The sequence below is a fragment of the Panthera leo genome, chromosome A1 (assembly GCF_018350215.1).
Source record: "Panthera leo isolate Ple1 chromosome A1, P.leo_Ple1_pat1.1, whole genome shotgun sequence".
Classification (NCBI taxonomy): Eukaryota; Metazoa; Chordata; class Mammalia; order Carnivora; family Felidae; genus Panthera; species Panthera leo.
In genome coordinates this window covers 2,067,887-2,095,065 of record NC_056679.1, presented here as the reverse complement: position 1 = coordinate 2,095,065, position 27,179 = coordinate 2,067,887, and the positions used below count along the sequence as shown (strand labels likewise).

The window sequence follows — 27,179 nt, the reverse complement described above, 5'->3', positions numbered from 1 at the left end:
ACCCTAAGAGCAAGCGAGGCAGTCAGGATGCTACGCACTGAGCACGGTGCTGTCACGGTGACCATTTATTTCTATTTTGTATTTAAGGAAACGGCTCAGTTACTTACCCAAAGCCATACTTACCAAAGCCAAACGTAAACAAGGACTAAGTACAAGTCTTCTGACTCTTAGCATTATAGTCAGTAATAAGTTCATTAGATAGTCCTTAACTGTACTTTCGGTGGAAGACCGCAATCTTTAAAGGGAAAATTCCACGTTGGAACCAAGCAAATAAACCACTTTAAAACTCCTAAGACAATAACCTGGAATTACAGGAGAGCCCTCACTGCGGTTCACATCATGGGAAACACTGTCTTACGAAGGTCCTGAATTTAGTTCCTGCTTTTGCCGTCTGCACAGTAAATCAGTTTCTTCCCACACACAGGAAGGGACCATGGCTCTTCTTCTCAAAAAAAAAAAAAAAAAAAAAAGGTTGAAATTACTTTTATGACCTCCAGAACTCAAGTCCATCTAGTCTGAATGAATACAGAATCTAAGAGTTCGGGGTAAGCTTCAGAGGAGAAGAGGCCCGAGATTAGATCTAAGCTCCAAGCTGGTCTCTGCCGCCCGGTGATGGCCTTCGCAATGGGGGGCCCATCCTGTCACATTTAAAAGGCTGCTTCTGTGGGCACAAAACGACTGCAGTCCGACTCTGAAATCCACTGCTAGCACTCGTCTTTCATTCTGGAATACACGCCTCCCATTTCCTCCCGTAATACACCAACGTAATTTAGGCTTATTCCGCAGCGGCCACATGGTCCACACACTTCAAGACGGGAACAAGAGTGCCACGGAAGACCGGTTCCAGTTGTGACTAAACTCGACCTTACGGAAAACGGGTAGGATTTACGGTCGCTTACAGGTCAGGCCTTCGCAGACACTTAATCCTGTGTGCCATCATCCCTTTTACAAACACACACAGATTCAAGCAACGGGTCCGCGGCTGCGGAGCTCCCGGTGCAACCAGATCACGTCGTCCCAGCCGGTCTTTGGCATCACGCTCGCGGACCCTCCAAGCAGATACTCAGACGCAAGCCCGGCCCCCCCGGCCCCTCACCGGCCCCGTCAACGGGATGCGAGAGTATCTCCTACTCGTTCCACTGGGCCTCCTCCCTGGCTCTGCTCCCAGGTCTCAAGATTCTGCTTTCATCCCTCCCTCCATTTTCAGAGCTTCAAGGGAAACCTTTCCACCCTCACCTAAGTTCTCACCCTGATTTCCTCGCTACTGGTTCCTGTCTTCAAAATGCCTATTCTCCCCATTTTTAAAACAGAAAACGCCCCGTGGCACCCGTCCTCCTCTAACTTTTTATGTCACCGTACCTTGATTCAGACGGCGCGATCTCTTCCGGCACACATGGCTTCTTCGACTCGCTTCGGCTCGTGCTACCGCAAGACGCCTCGCCAGCCACCTCACCCTAGTTCTACCTGCACGGAGCGGCCGGGCCACGAGCTCGCACTCCATTTCGTGCCATACCACGGCTCTCGCTTGCCCCACTCGGGCTTCAACACAACATCCTCCGCTACTCGGCATAAACCCCAAATGCTAATTAAACCCTGTTCCCATCGCCATGAACTTTCACACTCCGGTTGATTGCACACATGTATTTGACAATACAGTTTTACATCGGATGCTAAGAGCACTTTTCTTCATTATTTTATGGAAGGACCAGAAACGTGGACGTTCTGTTAACACCCAACACGGCCAGATCTAATTCCTAAGGAGACGCATTACAATTCGTTTAGAGTTTAAAGGCTTAATGGCAATGACGAGGGGAGGAAAAAGTTTATTTTACATAACTGAACGAAAAATAATTCAAGGAATAGTAAATAAAATTTAATATGGTCTCATGCGCCCTGAAGGAGGCGGTGCCCGATTTGGAGGGGTGATTGCTATGTCCAGATAGTCTCCTATTTGGAACTTCTGCGACTGCAGGGTCATGGAGTCATCAGTCCCCTTCCTCCCAGACATGGTGCTGCCAATCTCCTTTACTCTGCAGAAAAGGAGACCAACTGTTAATGGATCACAGACCAACGAAGCTAAATATGCAAAGTAAACACGGAACTGGATTCGCTCCGTTATCTTACGGCACAGTTATAAATTAATGACTACATTAAGCTGAACCAGACGTTAAGATAATATAAATTTATTTTCTGCCCAATAAGAGGCTCATTAAAAGGGGTTATCCCTATCAATTAAAACATATCAAAGCCAAAAAGATTACAGGAATTAAAAAATTAAAAGTTACCTACCGATAGCCAGGCCTTTTAGGATCTGTAAAAACAATTGCAAAATTGAAGTGTGTGCCCTTCTTTCTAGCTTCTGGGTAGACTTCTTTTACTAAACTAGTCAGTTCTTTCAAAGTTGCATCCATCCTGAATTTTTTTTAAAAAAACATTACATTTGATTAATCAACAATATAACAGTAATATAGCAAGGATATTGACATATAATGAGTTAATTATGTGTGTCTGGATTGTGACCTGTTAGAATTGAGGCTGTCAAGGTCTTATTTTTTTTAGGATTTTATTTTTAAGCATTCTCAAAACACACAACGCAGGGCTCAAACTCAGAACCCTGAAATCAGGAGTCACAAGCTCTGCCGACGGAGTCAGCCGGGCCCCCTACACTTAATTTTAAAGCGGCTAATACTATTTGCCCCATAAACTCCCCTTACCAGCCTCAATGATTGAAATTTTGATGAACTAAAGTCAGACTTTTAGTGCCAAAAGGGACTTTAAGGGATTACACCTGCTATCTTTCATTGCTATGTAACATCTTTCTGGGCTAGTGATTTACCTCCTTAAGAATAATCCAATTTAACCTAAACACTTAAAATAACTCTATTTCCTTGTTTCTAAAGCATATATACTTTTCCACATTTTATCATGTCTAAAGTTGAAGTGCATCTTAGACTCAATGACAGGAAAGCATTTTTGTGAAGATGTAACGTTTTTTCTTTCTAAGATGGAATCTTAAGAGTTCTATAGATGACAGAGCCAGAAGGCCAATGAAACATGAAATTTTCTTTAGACTAAGCAGAGGCTCCTTTGACAATACATATTCTTGCCCTGAAACGATGTGAACTCAGAACTTAATGGATGATGCGGAACTGAAACAACTTTGCCTATAAGGTGCGATAAAATGAAACAAGGACACCAGACACTCTTCAAAAGCATCACCCCCAGAACGATGCCCTTGCCCTCTAACCACCGAAACTACCAAGACCCACTCAGCCGCTCAGGTCATAAACCTAAAAGCACTGTTAAGTTCTTCCCATCTCTGTTGTTTCTGCCTCCTAAACACAGATCGAATCGTCTTCTCCACTCCCCACCACCACTGCCTTATTTCCACCTCATTACGGAACTCCGTATATGTTGCCTTCAACTCCTCTCCATCTCGGTTTTTAAACGTTTCTGTATAAAACCTCTGTCACACAAGTGACAGCTGTTCCCACCTCCAGGGGAGGAGTCCAATCGCGTGGAGGATGGCACAGAGCACACCCGTGCCTTCCAGCAGGAGCAGGAGGCCCAGGATGTCAACCTACTGCATGTTGTGTGGGTACTGGGGTTGCCCAGACGGACCCGACTCACACAGACCACGGAGGGAACGATGCTTTACTTGCACAGAGAAAAGACAGCACAAGACTGGCTTGAGAGCGCGGGTCCCTCAGCGCCAGCAGGTCTCGCCCTGGAGCTGATGCGCCGACAGTCTGCACGCACCCTTCCTGTGCTGCAGGTAAAGGACCCCCGGGGAATGGACACTGCAGTGGGGCCGGTCAGGTGCCAGACAACGGCACATCAAACCCAGAACAGGGAGAGGTACTGCCAAAGAGACACGTCCAGCACAGGCTGTGAGGGTTCTTATCTCTTTGGGGAAAACAAACGAACAAACAAGTAAAAAAGCTCCAGGCCCAGGTCACTCTTATGCAGCCACGCAAGGATGGGGCGAGAAGCTGCGCATGACTGCCTTTCTCCACTTGACACACTTTACAGAGGAGGAAAAGCTGCATGCACGAATGCAGTAAATTATATCCCAAATCTCACCCACCAGAAATGACCAGTGACGTTAACACCACTGTAGGCATCTTCTTGTACACATATACAATGAGGCAGAAAAAAAAAACCTTGAAGATTGTCAAGCACATTATACTTCATATGTATTATGAAGTTGTAATTCAAAAATGTAATTCATTCTTCAAATATTATACGTATTTTTAACGAAATTCACCATTGAATTTAACAGAAGAAAAAACAAGTAAAATAGAAGGAATTACAAAATTTCAGATAAAGAGTCACACTGTTACCCTCCTATCACCTCCTAATTTTGTAGCTTTTTTTCTTTTTTTAACTGTCAGAGTTCTACTCTATTCTGCAACAACTCCCCTGCCTGTTTTAACTTTGTCCCCATGAGGTCTGGGATCAAGCTGATTTTTTAATCAGTCTTGGAGGTGACCTTTTTTTTTCACCTGATGTTAATTATTCCCTGGCACACCTTATATACTAATGCTGTGCACCACAAAGAGTTCTTTCTTCCTTTCTAAAAATACTTCCCATACTGTCATCTTGTCCTAACGAGCTGAGGGAATCTGGTTTACATCCGTTATCAGTTCTGACAGTAAATCTCCTACAAGCTTCCAACCTGCCGACGACCGTCTCCCTAAACTAATAGCTGGGAATGCCAAGCGTTGCTTTCCGACCACCAGTCCAAAGCTTGAGTGCATGGATGAAGAAAGAGCTCTCTTGGGAAGAGACTTTGCTGTGTGACTGTAAGAGTCAGTTTTATGCGTCAACGTGGGAAAGCTACAGCCCCAGTTATTCAATCAAACACTAATGTCGGTGTTGCTATAAGGTATTCTGTGTATGTGATGAGTCTATAACCAGTTGGCTTTAAATTAAGGAGATTATCCCAGATAATCTGAGTAAGCTTCATTCAATCAATCAGAGTAGGCCCGATTCAATCAGTTGAAAGGCCTTAAGAACAGAGGGGAGGCTTCCCTGAATAAGAAATCCAGGCTGCTGTGGGCAGTTTTAGCTCCTGCTCAAGTTCCAGCCTGGCCCTTCCTGCTAGCTCGCCCTCCAGATCGGGATCTAGGTACCTAGGCAGTCTCCATAATTACGCGAACCAAAGCCCTTCATGCAGATCTCCTGCTGGTTCGGTTTTTCTGACCGAACCCTGATACAGCTTACCTAACTACTTCTCTTTCAATAACCTGTTTAATGACCATACAAGCACAGGAGCTTTACCACTCCTGTGGCATCTGGCTTATTATTACTACCCCCGCTCCATACAGTGCCCTGAGCTTCGGCACATTCAGTTTGCTTCTGCTAGGGTCTTCTGGACTGCACTCTTCTTTCTTAGACTTGTCTTAGGGCTGCCTATTTAGTCCCTCAGTCTACTTGCACCAATCAAGAAGTCCCAAGATTTATTCACTCATCTTCCTTCAGTACTGCTCTTAGGCAGAGGGGGCAGGGCTCTGTGCTACTATGACACCAACTACTCAGTCTTTCAGAATCTGTCTTTGGCCATCACTTTGAGAGACGACCTAGGTGGTCTTTCCTTATTTGGTTGTACTTTAAGGACAGGACACTCTAGGGCAGAATTTTTTTGTAACTTTTCTTCTGGATCAGGAGCAGAAGGTCTTTGGTGAAATCTCACTCTGCCATCTTCACCCTGAAGTATATTAGTATTTATTCACGGGCTTTCTCCACTAGACTGAGCTTACTGTAGGAAACCGCGATACCTCCTTTACTTCATCCCCTCAGAATCTAAGCATAGCACCTGGCAAACAGGAACTCTTATTTGTTGGAAGAAGCATACACTTTCATCTCTGAATAGAGATTTTCATCAACCCTTTAGTAACGGTTCTTCCCTGTAAGTTAAATCAATCTCCCTGGAACTTTTATCCTGGAATGATGCTCAACTGGAAGCACACTACAGGGTACCTCCAAAAAGACAAAGAAGGTCCCAATGTTTAAAGAATCAAGTTGTACTGTGCCGGGCTCACAGTTTAAAATTACATACCCTTCCAGGACTATAAAATGGTGCAGCTGCTGTGAAAAAGGTTGGTGCTTCCTCAAAAAGCTAAACATATAACTGTACGTTCCAGCAGTCCCATTTCTAGGGATATACCCAAAAGAATTGAAAGCAGGGATTAAACAGATCCAGGTCCATAGCAGCATTATTCACAAAAGCCAAAAAATGGAAACTCAAGCGCCTACCAGCAGATAAGTGGACAAAATGTGGTATATCCTACAAGGAAGTATTATCCAGCCATAAAAAGAGAACGAAATATCACGCTAAGTGAAATAAAGCAAACACAACAAACACTGTTATGAGTCCACTTGTTTAAGATATCTAGAATAGGCAAATTCATACAGACCGCCAGGGCGAAGAAGGGAATGGGGAGTTACTGCTTATTAGGTGTAGAACTTCTGTTGGGGGAAATGAAAAAGCTTTGCTAACAGGTTAAGAGTTGCACAATGTGAATACAGCTGATGCAACGGAGTCCTTACAGTGGCAAATGTAACGCTACATATATCTTTATCACAATAAAGGCATCGTTTTAAGAGTTATTAACCTTTTTCTGCTACTAAGCAGCCATTATGATGTGAAACTAAGGAAATACGTGCAGCACTAAAGAGAAGTCTGCAGTATGTACTGGCCCCGGACAGACTTGGGGGTATGGAAGGTACCCACCCGTGAGAGAAATATTCAGGGGCAGGTCTTTACTGAACACGCACCACAGTCTTTTCCATCAAGCACCAGATCAAAAATCAACCTGTTTTTTCTTTTTCTTTTTTTTAAACGCATGGCACCTAAGGATTAAGATCACACATAAATGCTCTCGAGGATAAATATCCCATGAGTTCCCTTTACTTCCCTTTATCCCATGACCATGAGCCCCGTAAAGAAGGCCGCCGCGTTTTCTTTACGTATTATTTCTGTACCCAGCAGCCACAACAAGCGATAGCAATCTTGGGTCCGTCAATTCTTCACAACTCAAAAAAGTTTGAACCTTAAACGTGTTACAAGACAGGCCCCTTTTACCTACCGGGTAAAACCTCCAACTTCCTGAGAGCTGGGCCCAAAGGCCCCGAGTGGAGGGAAAAAAGCGGAAACACGGGGGACCCTTCTTTCCTGGCACAGGGAATTACTTAATGTCCGACCGCCCCCCAGGGCCGCGCCCCCCGCGGCCCCAGCACTCTCACCAAGTGTAGATCTGCAGTTCGCTGGACGGTACGTTTCCGCGGGAGAATTCGTCCATTCGGTGGTGGCGGCCGTTATTGGTGGTGAAAACACGCAGCAGCAGCGGGCACGTCTGGGGGCGAAAGGAGGAAGGGCAGAAGGTAAAGAAAGCGGCTGCGAGCCCAGAGCTCCCTTCCCCTCCGGAGGCGTCGCGGCCTCCGAACCGCCCGGGGAGCTGGAATACCGCCGCCTTCGGGCACAGGCCGCGCTCTCCGCCCCGCCAGGCCCACCTCCACCTCTTTCCGGACCCCATACTTTCTCCCGATCGATCGGTTTCTCCGGCTCCTTCTTAATTTCCTCCTGGGTAACGCGCGACTCCACCGCCATCTTCCTCCTACGGCCCGCGAGACGCTCGCTCTGACCTCCGACCCCTGCAGCGAGCATGAGAACGAAGTCTCTCGCGAGGAGAAGCTCGAGGCTTTATAGAGGACCAGAGGAGGAGGGGCGGGGCGTTTGCCGGCGCAGGCGCAACTCATTGTGCGGCGCGGGAGCTCGGGTCCGGCCGCGCCTGCGTGTTGCGTCCTCAGGAAAAAGGCGGGCATTGGCGTCCGCGGGGCGGAGCTTCTGAGGGAGGCGGTCGTTCGCAGGCCGTTGGTAGCCTGGGAATTTATTACCTGAAATATTCACGGGCCAAAGAAGCCTGCGGTGGCACTTTTCCCATGTAATGAATAAGTTAACAAACGCAAAACTCTTACGAGTGGTACAGGAGGTAAGTAAGCAAAAACATGACTTTATTAGCAAAGTATCGAACTCTTTAGTAAAGGAATAACAAGTTGTGTAACACACCGGTGAACAGTAAATGCTCACGGAATAGTTGTCTGTATGGGGGAAAAGTGAAGTGAGCCATTCCCCCACCACAATAACACGATTTCGGATGGATCAAAGACCTGAACATGAACAGCAAAACTAGAGCTTTTGGGATATAACGTCATAAGCCATCTTCGTGACCTATGGATTGGGATACGTGATACTAAATCAGAAAGGATTGATAAATCTGACTAAATTGGAAAAACAAAACAAAACCTGACCTTCAAAATTCATCATAAAGAAAGAAAAACATAAACCACAGAGTGGGAAAAAAAATATCTGTGATGCATGTGATTGGCAAAAACTAGTGTCCAAGATATATAAAGAATAGGACAGACATCCCAATAGAAAATGGGTAACATAACTGAACACGTGCTTTTAAAATGAAGAATTCCAAATGGCCAATAAACATATAAGGTGCTCGGGAATAATTATTCAGGGAATGCATTAAAACCATAGTAATTGGCTTGAATTGATTGGTTGGAAACAAACTACACTCACTAGCTTGGCAAAAATTAGAAACTCTGACATTTGCTGGCAGACTTAATGGGAATTCTCCGATGCTGGTGATGAATGTGTAAACTGGTATACCTACTTTGGAAAGTGGCTTAGGGTTATTTAGTAAAGTTGAATATATGTATACTTTAGATCTATAATTCCACTCCTTGGTATATGCCCTAGAGAAGATCTTGCTGAAGTGTATCCAGAGACATTACAATAATGTTCTTGGCAGTTTTGTTCATAAGAACAAAAAGCTAGAAACAACCCCAGTTCCGTCATGAGTACAATGAATCATGAGTTGAGTGAGTCACGGTATACGGTACAGCAACAAAAGTGCCGAACAGCAATGGAACACCGTATGGCAACAAAAATGAACTACAGCTACATGAAACTACATACAACTATGTGAAACAACGGGAATTTCGCAAACATCATAGTGGCTGTATGGCATCAAAGCTAGAAGAATCTATATACCGTGTGAATCCATTTTCATAACATTCAAAAGCAGACAATACTAAACTATACTGTTCAGGATGCATCCCCAGGTGATAAAACTATAAAAAGAAAAGCAATGAACTAATCACAGAAGTCAGAATGGGAATTACCTCTGAGAAGAGTACGGTGATGGGGGTGTGTGCAAAGAAGGTGCTTCTGAAGTATTGGCAACATTCTATTTTTTTTTTTTTTTACCTTTATGGTGGTTACACAGTTGTTGGATTTTAAATTATTCTTTAAGCAGTATGTTTATGTTTTATGCTCTTCTGTATGAATACTATATCTTGCTATTAAAAAAAAAAAAAGCCCACCCCAAAAGAATGCCTATCAATTGATTAAAAAAAATTTTTCAAACAGTCCATTAGAAAAATGGGCACGAGTCATGATGGGCATTTCATAGGAGAGAAGAAACACAAATTACATGTAAACATTTGAAAAGCTGCCCAACCTCGTGAATAATCATAGAAATGCACATTTGAACCACAACTACATTTTACTCAGATTGGCCAAAATATAAAAGTCTGACAACCAAGTTCTGGCAAGGATATGGAGAAAATGGAATTCTTATAGACCACTCTCATCCACTGTGGAAAGAGTGGTGTTACCTAGAAAGATTGGATATATGCACAACTTAAGACCCAGGTACACCAGTTGTATTTGTATACCCAGAGAAATAGTCACACGTGAGCACCAGGCGACATGTTGAACAACATTGAAACATTTATTCTTCATAACTAGAAAAAATCTGAATGTCTACCCAGAATATATTCATAAAATGAAATTTCATAAAGATTTGAAAATGAATGAATGCATCAATGTGCTTATTTAAAAAGTAGACTAAAAAAAGCAAGTCACAGAACAATACATACAATAGGATTCAATTTGTGGAAAGTTAAAAAATAGGAACCTTCTCTCCCCCTTCCCCCGAATGCTGTTTAGGAAAACAAACACAAAGTGGTAAAACTATAAAGAAAAGCAAGGAAATGATTAACACTAAATTCAGGACGGTGTTACTTCTGAGTGTAAGCCAGGGTAATGCAATTTATGAAGGGCATCTAGGGAGCTTCTAATGGACTAGCTAGCATTTTCTCACTAGAGGGGTTTGGGGGGGGTTCATTGGTCACATTGTGGCCATACGTTTTCAATACTCTTGTGTGTGCAATTTAGATCTCTGTTAAAGTGTTTTAACTGCTTAGAGATGGGTCCTTGCATGAAGTGAATATTCAGTTTTTAAAAAGATCTTTAAATTTTCTCCCCAGTTTTATGATTCTATTTCCTTAATTTAATTTTTTTTACTTAAGCTTTTATTTTAGTTCCAGTTAACATACAGTGTCATGTTCGTTTCAGGTGTACAGTGTAGTGATTCAACACTTCCATACATCACCCAGGGCTCATCACAAATATGCTCCTTTCTCCCCATCACTTATTTCAAAACTTGCATAGTATAAAAATATAGACACATGAGGGCACTGTAATCAGTCAGTTAAAGGAACAACAATGAAAATGGGGAAATGAAGAACCTCACAACGTATTATTGGCATTATTGGGGAGGTTTAATTTCTTGGACGTAAGCTCTCATTTGGACCTTTCCAAATGACAGGCCCTCATCAAAACAGAATTTCCCAGTACCTTGAAGCAGTGGAACCGCAGGTATAGTTTAGAAGTTAAGGTGGATTTTCAGCATGCTTCAGTCCACCTACTTGAGCTTCTAGATCCAGCTCTGAACACAAATTATAATATTTAAGTATATGCGTCCGTTCTCTTTAGAATTTACACGCATGAGTATTACACTTGTAGGTGTATGCCCCAAAGAATTGAAAGCAGAGACTCCAATCAGTATTTGAATACCAGTGTTCATAACAGCATTAGTCACAATAGTCAAAAGGTGAAAACGACCTAGTGTCTCTCAACCGATGAATCGATACCCATTAACGGAATATTATTCAGTCTTAAAAAAAAATGAGGTACTGATACATGCCAACAAGGATAAAGCTTGAAAACATTATGCCAAGTGAAATAAGCCAGACACAACAGAGCAAATATTGTATGATTCCACACATATGAAGCACTCGTTATAGGGAAATTCAGAGAGACAGAAAGTAAAATAAATGTCACCTGGGCCTGGGGAGAGAGGGGAATGGGAAATTACTGTCTAACGATACAGAGTTTCTCCTGGGGACAATGAAAAGTTCTGGAAGTGAATAATGGTGATAATTGCACAACATTGTGAATATACTTAATGCCACTGAATTGTACGCCTAAAAATGGTTAAAATTACAAATTCCGCGTTATATTTTGCCACAACAAAAAAATTTTAAAGAATGAACATTTGAGGTATGTGTCTCCACCTGTCCTCTTCGCTCTTATTCTGAAACATGTTTTGGCATTTTCAATCAGGGCGCAAGTAGATTACCCTAATTAAAATCAGAAATATGTAAGGTGAAGTTTTATAGAATCTGCCTCAGTCAATCACTATAACTCCATGGCTTTTTCTGCTGTTGAGATTCAGAAGGACAGCTTTCTGATGGCAGGAAACAGATATTCATGAACGTGTACAAACTGTTTCTGGAAAAGATTTAGTGGAATGTATTTTTCATAAAATTTTCTGACTCTTTTTTTACAAAAGCTGTGGGTTGTAAATCTGGATATTTCTGGGGAGTTATGAAACCTTTTTAAAATTTCTTCAGGTGCCTCTGTGGGAGACTAGGTATACGACATTTATAAGCACAATATTTATGGGTTCTTTTTTTGGACAGAAGTGTATGTGAATACTCTCAGTAAAGCATCTGCTTGTTACCAAGAGTAGCAAAAATATGTGAATTTCCATAACCATTCCTAGAAAAATTAAGCCTAGAAGCAGTATAATTACTACTTAGAAGATACATTGTCTTATGTTTCCCTAAAAATTGTATTTTTACAAATAAGCATTCACGCCTGCTTGGCATCAGCCCTAAAAGCAATGCCGCCATGAGCCAGTCCTGACACTCCTAGCTGGTCTCCGTGTCTCCCCTTCAGCCATTGCTCACACTACAACCAGAGAGGCAGTGTTTGTAAAGGCTGTTCCCACTAAAATGTGCTCTGGGGGATGGCTTGGGGAATCCACTTTTTTTGTTTATTTTAATTAAAGGCTTTTATTTTCAAGTAATCTCTACACCCAACGTGGGGCTTGAACTCACAACCCTGAGATCAAGAGTCGCACACTCCACTGACTGAGCCAGCCAGGCGCCTCTGGAATCCACTTTTTAACTAGCTTCTCAGGTTGTTCTGAGAACCATCTCATTTACAGTACATTTTAAGCCAAGGGAATGAGGGCGCATTGGCATTTCAGAGGGTTGAAATATCTCTCACTTTACCCCCTACTTTAAGCATTTGAACGATTAGATTGATAATCGTTTTTAAACAGACATCCTCATCCTCAAGAGTCTGCAGTGTCAACAACATATTCACCAGAAGCAAATTGTAGGGAGCAACTAAAAAGCTTACTTAATGGTGGGGCACCCGGGTGGCTCGGCTGGTTATGCGTCTGGCTCTTGATCTTGGCTCAGGTCACGATCTCACGATTCGTTGGATCGAGTCCTGCATCGGGCTCTGTGCTAACAGCACGGAGTATGCTTGGGATTCTCTCTTGCTCTCTCTATCTCTCCCTCTCTCTCTGCCCCTCCCCCACTCGCACTCTCTCTCAAAATAAATTAAAAACTTAAAAAATAGTTTTAAAAAGCTTAATTAATGCTTAAAAATCTTAGTCTTTGAATTTAGATAGATCTTTATTTAAATTTGAGCTTAGTCACTTGCTAGCTGGTTAATCTTGAATCACTTAACTGTTCTGAGTCAAAGATTCCTGATCCATAAATTAGGATAATACTTCATGAGGAATAAATGCATCTAAAATAGTTGGCACAGTGGCTGCTATAAACTAAACGCTCAACAAATGTGAGCCGTTATATTCATCATTATGTAGACTGCATCATCTTTTGCAAAGAGGCAAGGGGGCGAAGTAAGAGGCTAATTCCCCGTCAGTTCCCTCTATTGCCAAAGGATAGCTGATTTCGTGAAAATCTCATGGAAAAAAATAGCATTGCTCTCATGAGTACTTAATCATAAATCCTTGCCAATTCATTATCATGTACATTCAAATAGATATGCACTAATGTTTTTTTAAGTTTATTTATTTTGAGAGAGAGTGTGAGGGGGGAGGGGTGGACAGAGAGAGACAGAGAAAATCCCAAGCAGGCTTCGCACTGTCAGCGCAAAGCCCAAGGCAGTACTCAATCTCACGAACCATGAAATCATGCCCTGAGCCAAAATCCAGAGGCAGATGCTTAACTGACTGAGCCATCCAGGTGCCCCTGATATGGGCTCATCTTAAATCGCTGCAAAATACTGAGAACATTATTCAATTGGAAAAAAAAAAAGCTATGGAAGGTATTTGGTTTAGGTATTTAAATATCAAATCTAGAAGGAGTGATACTTTGGGAGACTTGGGTGGCTCTTCTGACCCTGATTCTAAGGTTGCACATGAAGAAAGATCTCCAGTAACGTGTCAGTTCTTTGAGATTTGGAAATGCATGTGATAGATGTCTTCGTGGTATTGATACCGTAATACCATCCATAAAATTTAAGGCAGTCCATTATATATACCCAACACTAAAGTATCTATTAAATGATTAAAGACAGGTGTGCCTTGGTGGCACAGTTGGTTGAGCGACTGACTCTTCTCATCTAGGCTCAGGTCATGATCTCGAGGTTTACGAGTTTGTGTCCCTCATCGGACTCTGCACTGATGGTGCAGAGCCTGCTTAGGATTCTGTCTCTCCTTCTCTCTTCCCCTCCCCCACTTGTGCACACTCTCTCTCTCTCTCTCTCTCTCACTCTCTCTCTCTCTCTGTCAAAATAAATAAACCAAAAAAAATGATAAAAGACATTTTAAAGTGCCTCGGTAACTATCTCAAGGTCATATTCTCATCTTTTAGATTTATATGGTAATAATTATATCAGTTCATATTTATTGATCACTGTATCAATTATCTTCTTAGTGCTATGTAACAACCACCTGAAAACACAAAAGCTTAAGACACCAGCCATTTTACCTGGGCCAGGCTCAGCTGGGCAGTTTTTCTGGTCTCATCTGGCTTCCCTCATGCCACTGTAGTTATCTGATCTCTAAGAGGACTTTGCCTCCCAGGTAGGTAATAGTGCTGGGTCATGTGTCTTTACCAGGACAATTCAGGCTTCTTCACATCATAGTCTCAAGGTTCCAATAGAGTAAGAGCATCTTGAAGACTTGGCTCATTAGCTACACAACTTCACTTTTGCCACGTTCTCTTGGTCAAAGCAAGTCACAAGGCCATGACAAAAATGAAGGAAGTGGAGAAACAGACTTCACTTCTTGGTCAGAGTTGCAGCTGAGACACTCTACTCTCTTGTATTTTACTCATTTTTCATAATAAGCATATATTTACTTTAGAAATGAAAAGTAATATTTTAAAAAGTAAACTTCTAGCAAAAGTCACACAAGAAGAAATAGTTTTTCTTAATAGACCTAAATCTGTTAAAGGAGTGGAGTCAATAACTAGCAACCTCCTGAAAGAGAAGCACCAGGCTCACATGGGTTCACTGGTGAATCCTACCAAACATTTAAGGTAGAAATTATATGAATTCTCTACAATCTCTTCCAGAAAGTAGGAGCAGAAAGAATACTTCTTAGCACTACTCAGAAGCTTTTTATCTTGATGAAGTCCCAATAGGTCATTTTTGCTTTTATTTCCCTTGCCTTTGGAGACATGTTGAGTAAGAAGTTGCTGCAGCTGAGGGCAAAGAGGTTGTTGCCTGTTTTCTCCTCTAGGGTTTTGATGGTTTCCTGTCTCACATTTAGGTCTTTCATGTATTTTGAGTTTATTTTTGTGTATGGTGTACGAATGTGGTCCAGTTTCATTCTTCTGCATGTTGCTGTCCAGTTCTCCCAGCACCATTTGCTACAGAGACTGTCTTTTTTCCATTGGATACTCTTTCCTACTTTGTCAAAGATTAGTTGGGTATATATTTGTGGATCCAATTCTGGGTTCTCTATTCTATTCCATTGGCCTATGTGTCCGTTTTCAGGCCAGTGCCATACTGTCTTGATGATTAGTAGATGATTAGCTTTATAGTAGAGGCTAAAGTCCAGGATTATGATGCCTCCCACTTTGGTTTTCTTTTTCAACATTACTTTGGCTATTCAGGGTCTTTTATAGTTCCATAGTGTTGTGATCTGAAAATATGCATGGTATGATCTCAAGTCTTTTATATTTCTTGAGGGCTGATTTGTGACCCAGTATGTGATCTATCTTGGAGAATGTTCCACGTGTACTTGAGAAGAATGCTGTTTTGGATGAAAAGTTCTGAATAAATCTGTCAAGTCTATCTGGTTTCAGTATATCATTCAAGGCCATTGTTTCGTTATTGATTTATCTGCCCAGATGATTGGCCCATTTCTGTAAGTGGAGTATTAAAGTCACCTGCAATTACCATATTCTTATCAATAAGATTGCTTATGTTGGTGATTAATTGATTTATATAGTTGGTGTTTCAAGTTGAGGGCATAAACATTTACAATTGTTAGCTCTTTTTTGTAAGCTTATCTTTAATTTTTAAAAAATGTTTATTCATTTTTGAGAGAGAGGGGGAGGGAAGGAGAGAGAGAGGAAGAGAGAGAAGGAGCAGAGGAGGGGCAGACAGAGAGGGAGACACAGAATCTGAAGTAGGCTCCAGGCTCTAAACTGTCAGCACAGAGCCCAGTGTGGGGCTCCAACCCATGAACTGCGAGATTATGACCTGAACCTAAGTCAGATGCTTAACCAACTGAGCCACCCAGGCACCTGACAATTGTTAGCTCTTCTTGAAGGATAGACCCTGTAATCATGATGCAATGCCCTTCTTCATCTCTTGTTACAACGTTTAATTGAAAGTCTAGTTTGTCTGATACAAGTATGGCTACTCCAGCTTTCTTTTGACTTCCAGTAGCATGATAGATAGTTCTCCATCCCCTCACTTTCAATCTGAAGGTGTCCTCAGGTCTAAAATGAGTCTCTTGTAGGCAGCAAATAGATGGATCTTAGTTTTTTATCTATTCTGATCCCTGTCTTTTGATTGGGGCATTTAGTCCATTTACATTCAGAGTTATTATTGAAAGATACGGATTTAGTGTCATTGTGTTATCTGTAGGCTTCATGCTTGTGGTGATGTCTCTGGTCCTTTGTAGTCTTTGCAGCATTCCACTTACAGAGTCCTCCTTAGGACCTCTTGCAAGTCTGGTTTAGTGGTCATGAACTTCTTCAGTTTTTGTTTGGGAAAGCCTTTATCTCTCCTTCTATTCTGAATGACAGCCTTGCTGGATAAAGGATTCTTGGCTACATATTTTTCTTATTCAGCACATTGAATATTTCCTGCCACTCCCTTCTGTCCTGCCAAGTTTCAGTAGACAGGTCTGCTACTACATTTATGTGTCTACCCTTGTAAGTTAAGGCCTGTTTGTCCCTAGCTGCTTTCAGAATCCTCTCTTTAGCTTTGTATTTTGCCAGTTTCATTATGATTCGCCATGGTGAAGACCTTGTTGATTCTGAAGGGAGTTCTCTGGGCCTCCTGGATTTGGATGTCTGCTTCCTTCCCCAGATTAGAGAAGTTCTCAACTATAATTTGTTCAAGTAAACCTTCTACCCCTTTCTCTCTTTCATCTTCTTCTGGAACTCCTATGATACAGATATTATTACATTTCATTGAATCACTTAGTTCTCTAATCCTCCCCTTGGGGGCTAGTATTTTCTTATCTCTCTTTTTCTTGGCTTCATCATTTTCCATAATTTTATCTTCTATTTCACTGAATCTCCCCTCTGCCTCCTGCATCCTTGCTGTCACTGCATCTAGTTTATTTTGCACCTCATTTATGGCATTTCTTAATTCGTTGTGACTATTTCATAGTTCCTTGATCTCTGAGCAATAGATTCCCTGCTGTCTTCTATGCTTTTTTCAAGCCCAGCTATTAATCTTATGACTATTATTCTAAATTCTTGATCAGATATATTGTTTATATCTGTTTTGAGCAATTCTCTAGCTGTCATTTCTTCCTGGAATTTCTTTTGAGAAGAATTCTTCCTTTTCATCATTTTGGCTAGTTTTCTGCCCCTTATGTGTTTTAATAGCTTAGTACATGTCCTGCACTGGCGAGCACTACTACATTAAAAAGGGGTCATACACTGTCCAGGGCCTGGCCCTTCAGGAGGTGTTTTTGGAATGTGTTGCATGCTCTCTGTTGTTGTAACTCTGGTTGCTTTACATCCCTACTCATAGTGGTGGTTTGGACCTTCCACCAGCTGTGCTTTGATTTTTTCATTGAAGTAACCCTGGAAAAAATTTAAAAGGGGGTGGAAGAAGTCTTATCCCATACAAAGAAAGAAATGACAGGGGCGGGGAAAAGCTAATGGTTTCTTAAATTCATATAGCTATTGCATTCAGATAAGGAGTTCTCATCTCACTGGAAAAGAAAAAATGAAATCTATTAATAAAAAAATGTAATTGAATATCAAAAAAATCTCAATTTTTACAGTTTTACTTTGTTTTACTTTCAAACAGCCTAAGTTAACTAAGTTCTACTTAATGTCTGATATAGTTCCTGGTAATTAGTTAGTTGTCTAAGCAAACATCTCAATGTTTTAGCCTTATGCAATTTAATAAATGGTTCCTAAATAGTCTCCAATAGCCTAAAGGAGTCAATGCACTAACTGCCCAATTTACTAATGGAGGACCTCATGCCTGGGGACTTCAAAGTCCATTAAAGGGAGATTCAATATCATACCTTGAAGTGATCAAGCACACTATTGAGTGATTTTTTCCAGTAGACCAGCAAACCAAGAATTACAAAATTGTAAAACTAAGAATTGTGGCCAGAATTTGAAACTGGAATTCACTAATGTGGGTTGTCATTTTTCTATAAAAATATACCTGTTGAGTGTTACAGATATTTTGGGGTTCCATAGACTAATAAAATTATTTTATAACAGGCAAATTTTTTTCTGACTAGAGTTAATATCTATTCTCTCAAACTATTGTAAAATATAAAAGAGGAGGAGGCTTCCAAATTCATTCCATGAAGCCAACATTACCGTAATACCAACACCAGATAAAGACTCTACAAAGAAGAAGAAGAAGAAGGAGAAGAAGAAGAAGGAGGAGGAGGAGGAGGAGGAGGAGGAGAGGAAGAAGGAGAGGAACTATAAGCCACTATCTTTGATGAACATAGGTGCAAAATCCTCAAAAAAAATATTAGCAAACCAAATCCAACAATACATTAAAAAATCATTGGCCATGATCAAATGAGATTTCCTCCTGGGATGCAAAGGTGGTTCAGTATTCACAAATCAATCAGTTTGAAACACACACATCAAGAAGAGAAAGGGCAAAAACCATACAAGCATTTCAATAGATGCAGAAAAAATATTTGACAAAGTACAACATCCTTTCATGATTAAAAACCTTTAACAAAGTAGGTTTAGAGGGAACATGCCTCAACATAATAAAGTCCATACATGAAAAAAACCACAGTTAGCATCATACCCAATGGTGGAAAATGGAGAGATTGTACCCTAAGACCAGAAACAAGACAAGGATGTCCACTCTCACTAATTTTATTCAGCATAGTACTGGAAGTTCTAGCTATAGCAATCAGACAAGAAAAAGAAATAAAAGTCATACAAATCAGTAAGGAAGAAGTAAAACTTTCACTATTTGCAGATACATGAAACTATATACAGAAACCCTAAAGGCTCCACTAAAAAACTACTAGAACTGGCAAGTGAATTGAGTAAGGTCACAGTGTACAAAATCAATATACATAAATCCATTGCATTTCTATACACTATAGTGAAGCAGCAGGAAGAAAAATTAAGAAAACATCCCCATTTACAATTGCACCAAAAATAATAAAATATCTAGGAATAAATTAACCAAGGATGTGAAAGACATGTACTCTGAAAACTATAAAACATTGATGAAAGAAATTGAAGATGACACAAACAAATGGTAAGACATTCCCTGCTCATGGATTGGAAGAACAAATATTGTGGGGTTTTTTCCCCTAAATTTTTGTTTAAATTCTAGTTAACATATAGTGAAATACTGGTTTCAGGAGAATTCATCACTTACATATAACTCCCAGGGCTCATCACAATACATGTCCTCCTTAATACCCATCACCCATTTATTTTTTTTTTTTTTTTTTTTTTTTTTTAACGTTTATTTATTTTTGAGACAGAGAGAGACAGAGCACGAATGGGGGAGGGTCAGAGAGAGGGAGACACAGAATCTGAAACAGGCTCCAGGCTCTGAGCTGTCAGCACAGAACCCGACGCGGGGCTCGAACTCACGGACTGCGAGATCATGACCTGAGCCGAAGTCGGCCGCTTAACCGACTGAGCCACCCAGGCGCCCCGCCCATCACCCATTTAGCCCATCCCCCACTTCCCTCCCTCCATCAACCCTCAGTTTCTTCTCTATCATTGAGAGTCTCTTACGGCTTACTTCTCTCTCCCTCTCTCTTTTTCCCCCCTTCCCAAATGTTCATCTGCTTTGTTTCCTAAATTCCATATGAGTGAAATAATATGGTATATTTCTTTCTCTGACTGACTTATTTCACTTAGCTCTATCCATGTCATTGCAAATGGCAAGATTTTATTCTTTTTGATGGCCGAGTAATATTCCATTGTATGTATGTATGTATATATATATATACCATATCTTCTTTATCCATTCATCAGTAGATGGACACTTGTCCTCTTTCCATAGTTTGGCTATTGTTGATAATGCTGTTACAAATATTGGGATGTATGTACACCCCCTTGTTTTTTGCTTTGGCAAATGTCTATACTACCCAAGGCAATCTGCACATTCAATGTGATCCCTATCAAAATAACCACCAGCATTTTCCACAAAGCTAAAACAATTCTCAAATTTGTATGGAACCACAAAAAGCCCCAAATAGCCAAAGCAATCCTGAAAAAGTAGAACAGAACTGGAGGGCATCACAATTCCAGACTTTAAGTTGTATTACAAAGCCATAGTCATCAAAATAGTATGGTACTTGCATAAAAATAGACACATAGATCAATGAAACAGAATAGAAAGCCCAGAAATAAGCCCACAATTATATGATTAACTAATCAATGCCAAAAAGACAGTCTCTTCAACAAATGGTGTTGGGAAAAGCAGATGGCTACATGCAAAATAATGAAACTGGACCACTTTCTCACACCATACACAAAAAGAAACTCAAAATGGATTAAAGACCTAAATGTGAAACCTGAAACCATAAAAATCCTGGAAGAGAGCACAGGCAGTAATTTCTCTGACAACAGCAGTAGCTATATTTTTGTAGATACGTCTCCTGAGGCAAGGAAAACAAAAGGGAAGGGGAAAAAAAATAAACTATTGGGACTACATCAAAATAAAAAGCTTCTACACAGGAAAGGAAACAATAAAACAAAAAGACAACCTAGTGAATGGGAGATATTTGCAAATGACATATCTGATGAAGAGTTAGTATCTAAAATATATAAAGAATTTATAAAACTCAACACCCAAAACCCAAATAATCCAACTAAGCAATCGGCAAAAGACAGGAACAGACATTCCGCCAAAAAAGACATGCAGATAGCCAACAGACACATGAACAGATGGTCAATATCACTAATCATCAGAGAAATGCAAATCAAAACCACTACAAATATCACCTCACACCTGTCAGAATGACTAAAATCAAAAACACAAGAAACAAGTGTTGGTGAGGATGTGGAGGAAAAGGGACCCTCTTGTACTGTTGGTGGGAATGTGAACTCGTGCAGCCACTGTGGAAAACAGCATCGAGGCTCCTCAAAAAATTAAAAATAGAATTACCATATGAACCAGTAATTCCACTATTGGGTATTTACCCAAATGATACAAAAAGTCTAATTCAAAAACATATATGCACCTCTATGTTTATTGCACTATATTATTTACAATAGCCAACTATGGAAGCAACCCGAGTGTCCATTGGTAAATGAATGGGTAAAGATGTGGTATATACGCAAAATGGAATATTATTCAGCCATTAAAAGAATGAAATCTTGCCATTTGCAACAACATGGATGAATCTAATGAGTGTAATGTTAAATGGAATCAAGTCATCAGAGAAAGATAAATACCATATGACTTCACTCATCTGTGGAGGATAGGAAAAAAACAAACGAACAAAGAAAAAAAGAGACAAAGGAAAAAACAGAGTCTTAACCATAGAGAACAAACTGATGGTTACCAGAGGGGAGATGGGTTACAGGAGTGGGTGAAATAGGTGAAGGGGATTAAGAGTACATTTATCATGATAAGCACTGAATAATGTATAGAATTGTTTAATCACAGTACCGTATACCTGAAACTAATATAACACTGTATGTTAGCTATATTGGAATTAAAATTTTAAAAGGAATGAATGAATGAATAAATGTATGAATGAATAAATAAATATATAAATATTGTTTTTCTCCTCATTTTTAGCATTATATCACTTAGGTTTGATCATTATATCATTTACCTTAGTAAATAAAATTTTCTTCTACCAAATGAAAATATTACAAGTTGCAATGGAATAATTCCTTAAAATCATTTCATTTTGGACAAAAAAATTATTTTTCTTTTAAGATTTTAAGTAATCTCTACACCCAACATGGGGCTCAAACTCACAACCTGAGATCAAGAGTCACATGCTCCACCGACTGAGCCAGCCAGGTGCCCCAAGGGCAAAAAAAATCTCTTAAGAAATTTTTTATGAAGCATATAAAAAGTACTGAAATAGAAACTGCTTGTTTTAGATCTTTACAAGCAGTTGCAATCTTATAAGGGGTATGAAACCATAAACATTATTCGGGTTATTCACCAGTATATGGGCTGACACAAATTTCTTTACTAAATATTACATGAAGTATAATTTGTATTGTGAATTTCATTAAATAATTGTGAAATTTAACTCCTAGGACTTATCACAAATCCACTTTTGGTTTTCAGACCAGAGGTGTACCGTAAGAAAATTATGCATGTTTACTATGATTTACAAGTACAGTAAACCTCAGATTGCGAGGAACCTGTTCTGCGAGTGTTCCACTAACAGATGAGCGAACATTTCTAATCAATTTTAACTTGATAAACGAGTGATGTCTTGCAATATGAGAAGTATGTGACGCCGAACATCACATGATCACAACTGAACCAATGGTTCTCTCTCTCTCTCCCTCACTGTGGGATTGTGTGTCATTGTCTCCCATTCTCTGACACTCAGTCTCAGACCACGGTTTTGACAGAAATCAGTGATTTTTCAGAACATCTGAAGGTGCCTGCAACTGGCACTAGTGTATTTTTTGTCACTTCAAAGCACCTGTGGACAGTCCTTTGCTTTTCCAGACAAGAGTAAGCTTAGGAATGCTTTGCTTCATTCTAGGTCAAGCGCCTGCAGATGTAGACCCTTTCCTCTGCTGCCTTATTGCCAGTTTCGTTAAATACAGTATATGATAAGAGTTTATGAATACTGTGCTGTAGTCAACATCCATGTGAGCATATACAATGGCCCCCCCATGCAGAGAAAGGTTGAAAAGAAAGGCGGTAAAGAAGAAGGAGATGATTACAGTGGAAGTTAAGAAGGAAATCATCAAGAAGTACAAGTGGCTGAAATTGCAAGATTTTTTTAAATTTTAATTTTAAAATTTTACTTAATTAATTAATTTTAAATTTAAATCTAAGTTAGTTAACATATAGTGTAATAATGATTTCATGAATAGAATTTAGTGATTCATCATTTCCATGTAACACCCAGTGCTACAAGTGCCCAACACGTGCCCTACTTAATGTCCATTGTCCATTTAGTCCATTGCCCGACCCAACACCCCGCCGGCAACTCTCAGTTTGTTCTCTGTATTTGAGTCTCTTATGGTTTGTCTCCACCTCTGTTTTTTTTTGCTTATTTTTGCTTCCCTTCCCTTATGTTCATCTGTTTTGTTTCTTAAATTCCACGTATGAATGAAACCCATATATTTGTTTCTCTGACTTATTTCGTTTAGCATAATACACTCTAGTTCCATCCACGTTGTTGCAAATGGCAAGATTTCATTATTTTTGATCATCAAGTAATATTCCATTGTGTATATATACCACATCTTCTTTATCCATTTATCCAAATGTCAATGGACATTTGGGCTCTTTCCGTACCTTGCCTATTGTCGATAGTGTTGCTGTAAACATTGGGGTGCATGTACCACTTCGAATCAGTATTTTTGTATCCTTTGGATAAATACTTAGTAGTGAAATTGCTGGGTCGTAGGGTAGCTCTATTTTTAATTTTTTGAGGAGCTTCCATACTGTTTTCCAGAGTGGATGCACCAGTTTGCATTCTCACCAGCAGTTGGAAAGGGTTCCTCTTTCTCCACATCCTCGCCAACATCTGTTGTTGCCAGAATTGTTAATGTGAGCCATTCTGACAGGTGTGAGGTGGTATCTCTTTGTGGTTTTGATTTGTACGAAATTGCAAGATTTTATAGGAAGTCTACATCTGCATCTCATCTGCAGAGGAGGAGGAAAAAAAGGCAAAGGAATCCCCCACCTCAAATGAGATTAGGGAGATGTGTAAAATGTGGGAAACAATGCAAAATTTTGTAGAAAACATGACCCGAGCGAGGCTGTGGAAGTGCGAGTGATGAATCTGTTTAACGACAACGCAATGTCCCATTTCCGTGAAATCCTCCAAAGGAGGCAAAAGCAAGTGTCATTGGATAGGTTTCTTGTTAAAGTTGCACAAAAAGAAGAAGAGTCCATTGAGCAATAGATAGCAGTGATTCTGTTAGTGGTAGTGAAAGCCGTCCTACCCGATTACCCTCCTCTCTGGCCTCCCTCACACCAGCCACGAGGGTTTTCAAAGGTAAGTGCAGGTCAATTTGTTTATTTTTCTTTATATTTTGTATGTTATTATTTTGTATCATATTACAGTATTATAATAATTTTTATACAACTATGTTGGGTTGTGGAATGAATCATCTGAGTTTTCATTATTTCTTATGGGGAAATTCACTTTGATATACAAGTGCCTCAGATCACAACCATGTTTCTCTGGCAAACCAAGGTTTTACTGTATTTTTAAAACTTTGTAAGTATCTCAAAATTTATTTTCTCTCCTATATAATCATAATGCCAGTATCTGCGTTTTATTTATTGATTGATTTTTTAATGTGTATTCATTTTTGAGAGACAGAGACAGAGTGTGAGTGGGGGGGGAAGGGCAGAGAGAGAAGGAGACACAGAATCTGAAGCAGGCTCCAGGCCCTGAGCTGTCAGTACAAAGCCCGATGCTGGACTCAAACCCACGTACCAGGAGATCATGACCTGAGCCAAAATTGGCCCCTCAACCAACTGAGTCACCCAGGTGCCTCAGTAACTGCATTTTATTAAATGGCATTTAATTTAAAAATTAGGTCAATACTACCACCACCATTAAAATCTGAAGTTGTCAGGCAAAAATGTTCCTTTAATATAAAACCTCCATTTATCTGTGTTATCAATGAAATATTTGATGTAAGATCTCTCCTACACTACAAATATTAGGATCACAGAGGCAGAGAGTTTTGATAGTCTTCAGAATTTATCTACTGTCATGAACAAACAAACAAACAGAAATCAGGAGCAGGCCAAGCTGTGGTTCAGAACACGGTCCCAAATTACTGGATTGAAACAGGCAACCTAGTTAGTGTAGCCTGGATGCCTCTCATCTTCTGTATCCAACCTATCAGCAAGCCATGTTGGTCCTGCCCTTCATTTTCAAATCCCTTTACTTCTTTCCATATCTGCTCCCATTATTTTATTTTATTTATTTATTTTTTTAACGTTTATTCATTTTTTGATAGAGAGAGACAGAGCGTGAGTGGGGGAGGGGCAGAGAGAGAAGGAGACACAGAATCTGAAGCTGGCTCCAGGCTCTGAGCTGTCAGCACGGAGCCCAGTGCGGGGCTCGAACTCACGGACCATGAGATTATGACCCGAGCTGAAGTCAGACGCTTAACCGACTGAGCCACCCAGGCGCCCCTGCCATTATTTTAATCTAATGAATGGGCAGGTCCCAAAACATATGGCTTGAACAATTGGCATTGTTTTCATGGACATTGTGAAGAGAGGATTTGGTGCTTAGGTATTTTGCTAAGAAGTTTCTATTTTGAAGGAAAAAGTAATATCTTTTTTACGATGCTTTTTTTTAATGTTTATCAAGTATGGTATGGTGTAAAGAATATCAGATTTTTCCCATAAGGGTTTTTAAAAGGAATGAAATCGAAACTAATATGAGCCAGGTTCTTCCCCCGTTAGTTGCCAACTGAAGGCAAGCCTCATGGCCTCCCTGAGAAATGGATATGATAAAGCACACATTCACCTCACGAGATTATTGTGAAGATCAAATAAAAGTACTGTGACACTGGAAACCGACTCATTTATTTAAACAGCTATTTACCAAGCACCTTCTCCTATGACATGCCTACTACCCTCGTAGGTGCTAAGCATAAAGTAGTGAAGAAGGATGAATTCCCTGTCCACGAGGACCTTAGGGTAGAGGAGACAGAAAAGAAGTGAAGAACAACAAAGACACCACAAAGACACACACACACACAGGATTTTAGATCATGGCGCCTTCACACGGAAACAAATAGGGCAAAGCGCTCTGAAATTCTACTGGTTGAGGCAAAGGGAGCAGACCTGGAAAATGAGGGTTCCTGGCAGAAGAGCTCCGGGATGGAGCTGGGGTGCCTCAGACAGAGTGTACTGGAGACCGAAAAGAGCCAGGATGGAGTAGGGAGGACAGAGCAGAGAAAGGAATCAGATGAGGCTGAGAGGTGGGCAGGGAACCAGCTCACCTGTTGGAGGCCACGGCAGGAGTTTGAGTTTTATTTTCATTGGAATAGGAAACTGTAGTGGTTGGGGCTCTTCTGCGAGTAAAAAGAGGCTCCGGCCAAGTTAAGAAAAGGAATTGACCGAAAAGAGGTTGGAAAACTCGCAGGACCACCAAGAAGCCTGATGAGTCGGGTCTGGAAAATGGGCAGCTGCCCAGCGAGGCGGGCGGTGGGCAGAAGAGGCGGGACCATGTCCCGGAACTAGTGTGGAGGAACCCCGGCTGCCAGCAGAGTGGACCCCGCAGGCCCAGTGTCCAGGGCGGTGCCTCTAACGGACCCTGGTAGCCTCTGATGGAGGGAAATAGAGAAAGAGTCTTCAGCCACAGGACCGCCAAAAATGCAGTGTCTGCACCAAATGTGCCCCTGGGGCATTGAAAGGATGGCAACAACCACTCCAGGCCAGGCATTACTCACCGGCCACCTGAGTCATTCACCCACTTTGTATTTTTTGTTCTAAACAAGAAAGAAGATCGCTTTGGGTGTTCTTGTTCGTTCCCACATCACAAATGTCACCCTGACGGTTGTGTCACTGTCTTGTTCCAAGACTAAACGTTACAACCTATTTTAAAACATGAGGTGGTACGGAATTGAGGCATAACTTATTCAAAATGGAAGCATTTGCTCACCTACTGCAACGGTCACGTTTTCTGTTACAGGAAGTCACGCGAGGGAGCAAATTTCCTCCTGCTGAAAATCCTCCTCATCGGGGGTGTGACTCAACATTCTTGGCAACCAATTCAGGTTCCTGAGAATATATATTTTAATCGGTTTCTTTCAAAATCCTAAGGTCTCAGCCGGGAAAAGAGGAAAAGTAAACGGGTAGGCTTGTCGGAAGACATTTCCGGACGGCGGCCGAGACGGAAGACGGCAACTAGTGGGCACTCCTGGTTTCGCCCAGGGAAAGTCGCCGCCTTTCAGGAGCGGGGATCAGCCACAATCCCAGGCTCCCGGAAGGCGGCGAGCAGGGAGGCGGTTACGGGCCAGGTGAAGACAACGGTCCCTGGCACGGGCCCAGGAAGACACCGTGGTGGGACAGGAAACAGCAGAGGGCTTTCGGCAGTGCTGTGGCGGTGGAGACGTGCTGGGAAAACAATGGGGACTCCGTATCCCTTCAA

The 27,179-nt window shown here is 41.0% G+C and overlaps 1 protein-coding gene across 2 annotated transcripts; it reads right to left on the bottom strand.

Moving 5' to 3' along the window:
* Positions 1-1,803: 1,803 nt before the first annotated feature.
* SAP18 (Sin3A associated protein 18) lies at positions 1,804-7,842 on the bottom strand. Of its 2 annotated transcripts, none has more exons than XM_042928025.1 (4): positions 7,534-7,842; positions 7,249-7,358; positions 2,290-2,412; positions 1,804-2,030 (listed from the first exon to the last, which is right to left on the bottom strand). In XM_042928025.1, the coding sequence occupies exons 1-4, from the start codon at positions 7,825-7,827 to the stop codon at positions 1,874-1,876; spliced, it is 684 nt and encodes a 227-aa protein (XP_042783959.1). In that variant the 5' UTR covers positions 7,828-7,842; the 3' UTR covers positions 1,804-1,873. The 2 variants fall into 2 exon arrangements, with proteins under 2 accessions (XP_042783959.1, XP_042784054.1); XM_042928120.1 differs by having other exon boundaries at positions 7,541-7,707.
* Between the last annotated feature and the right edge of the window lie 19,337 nt (positions 7,843-27,179).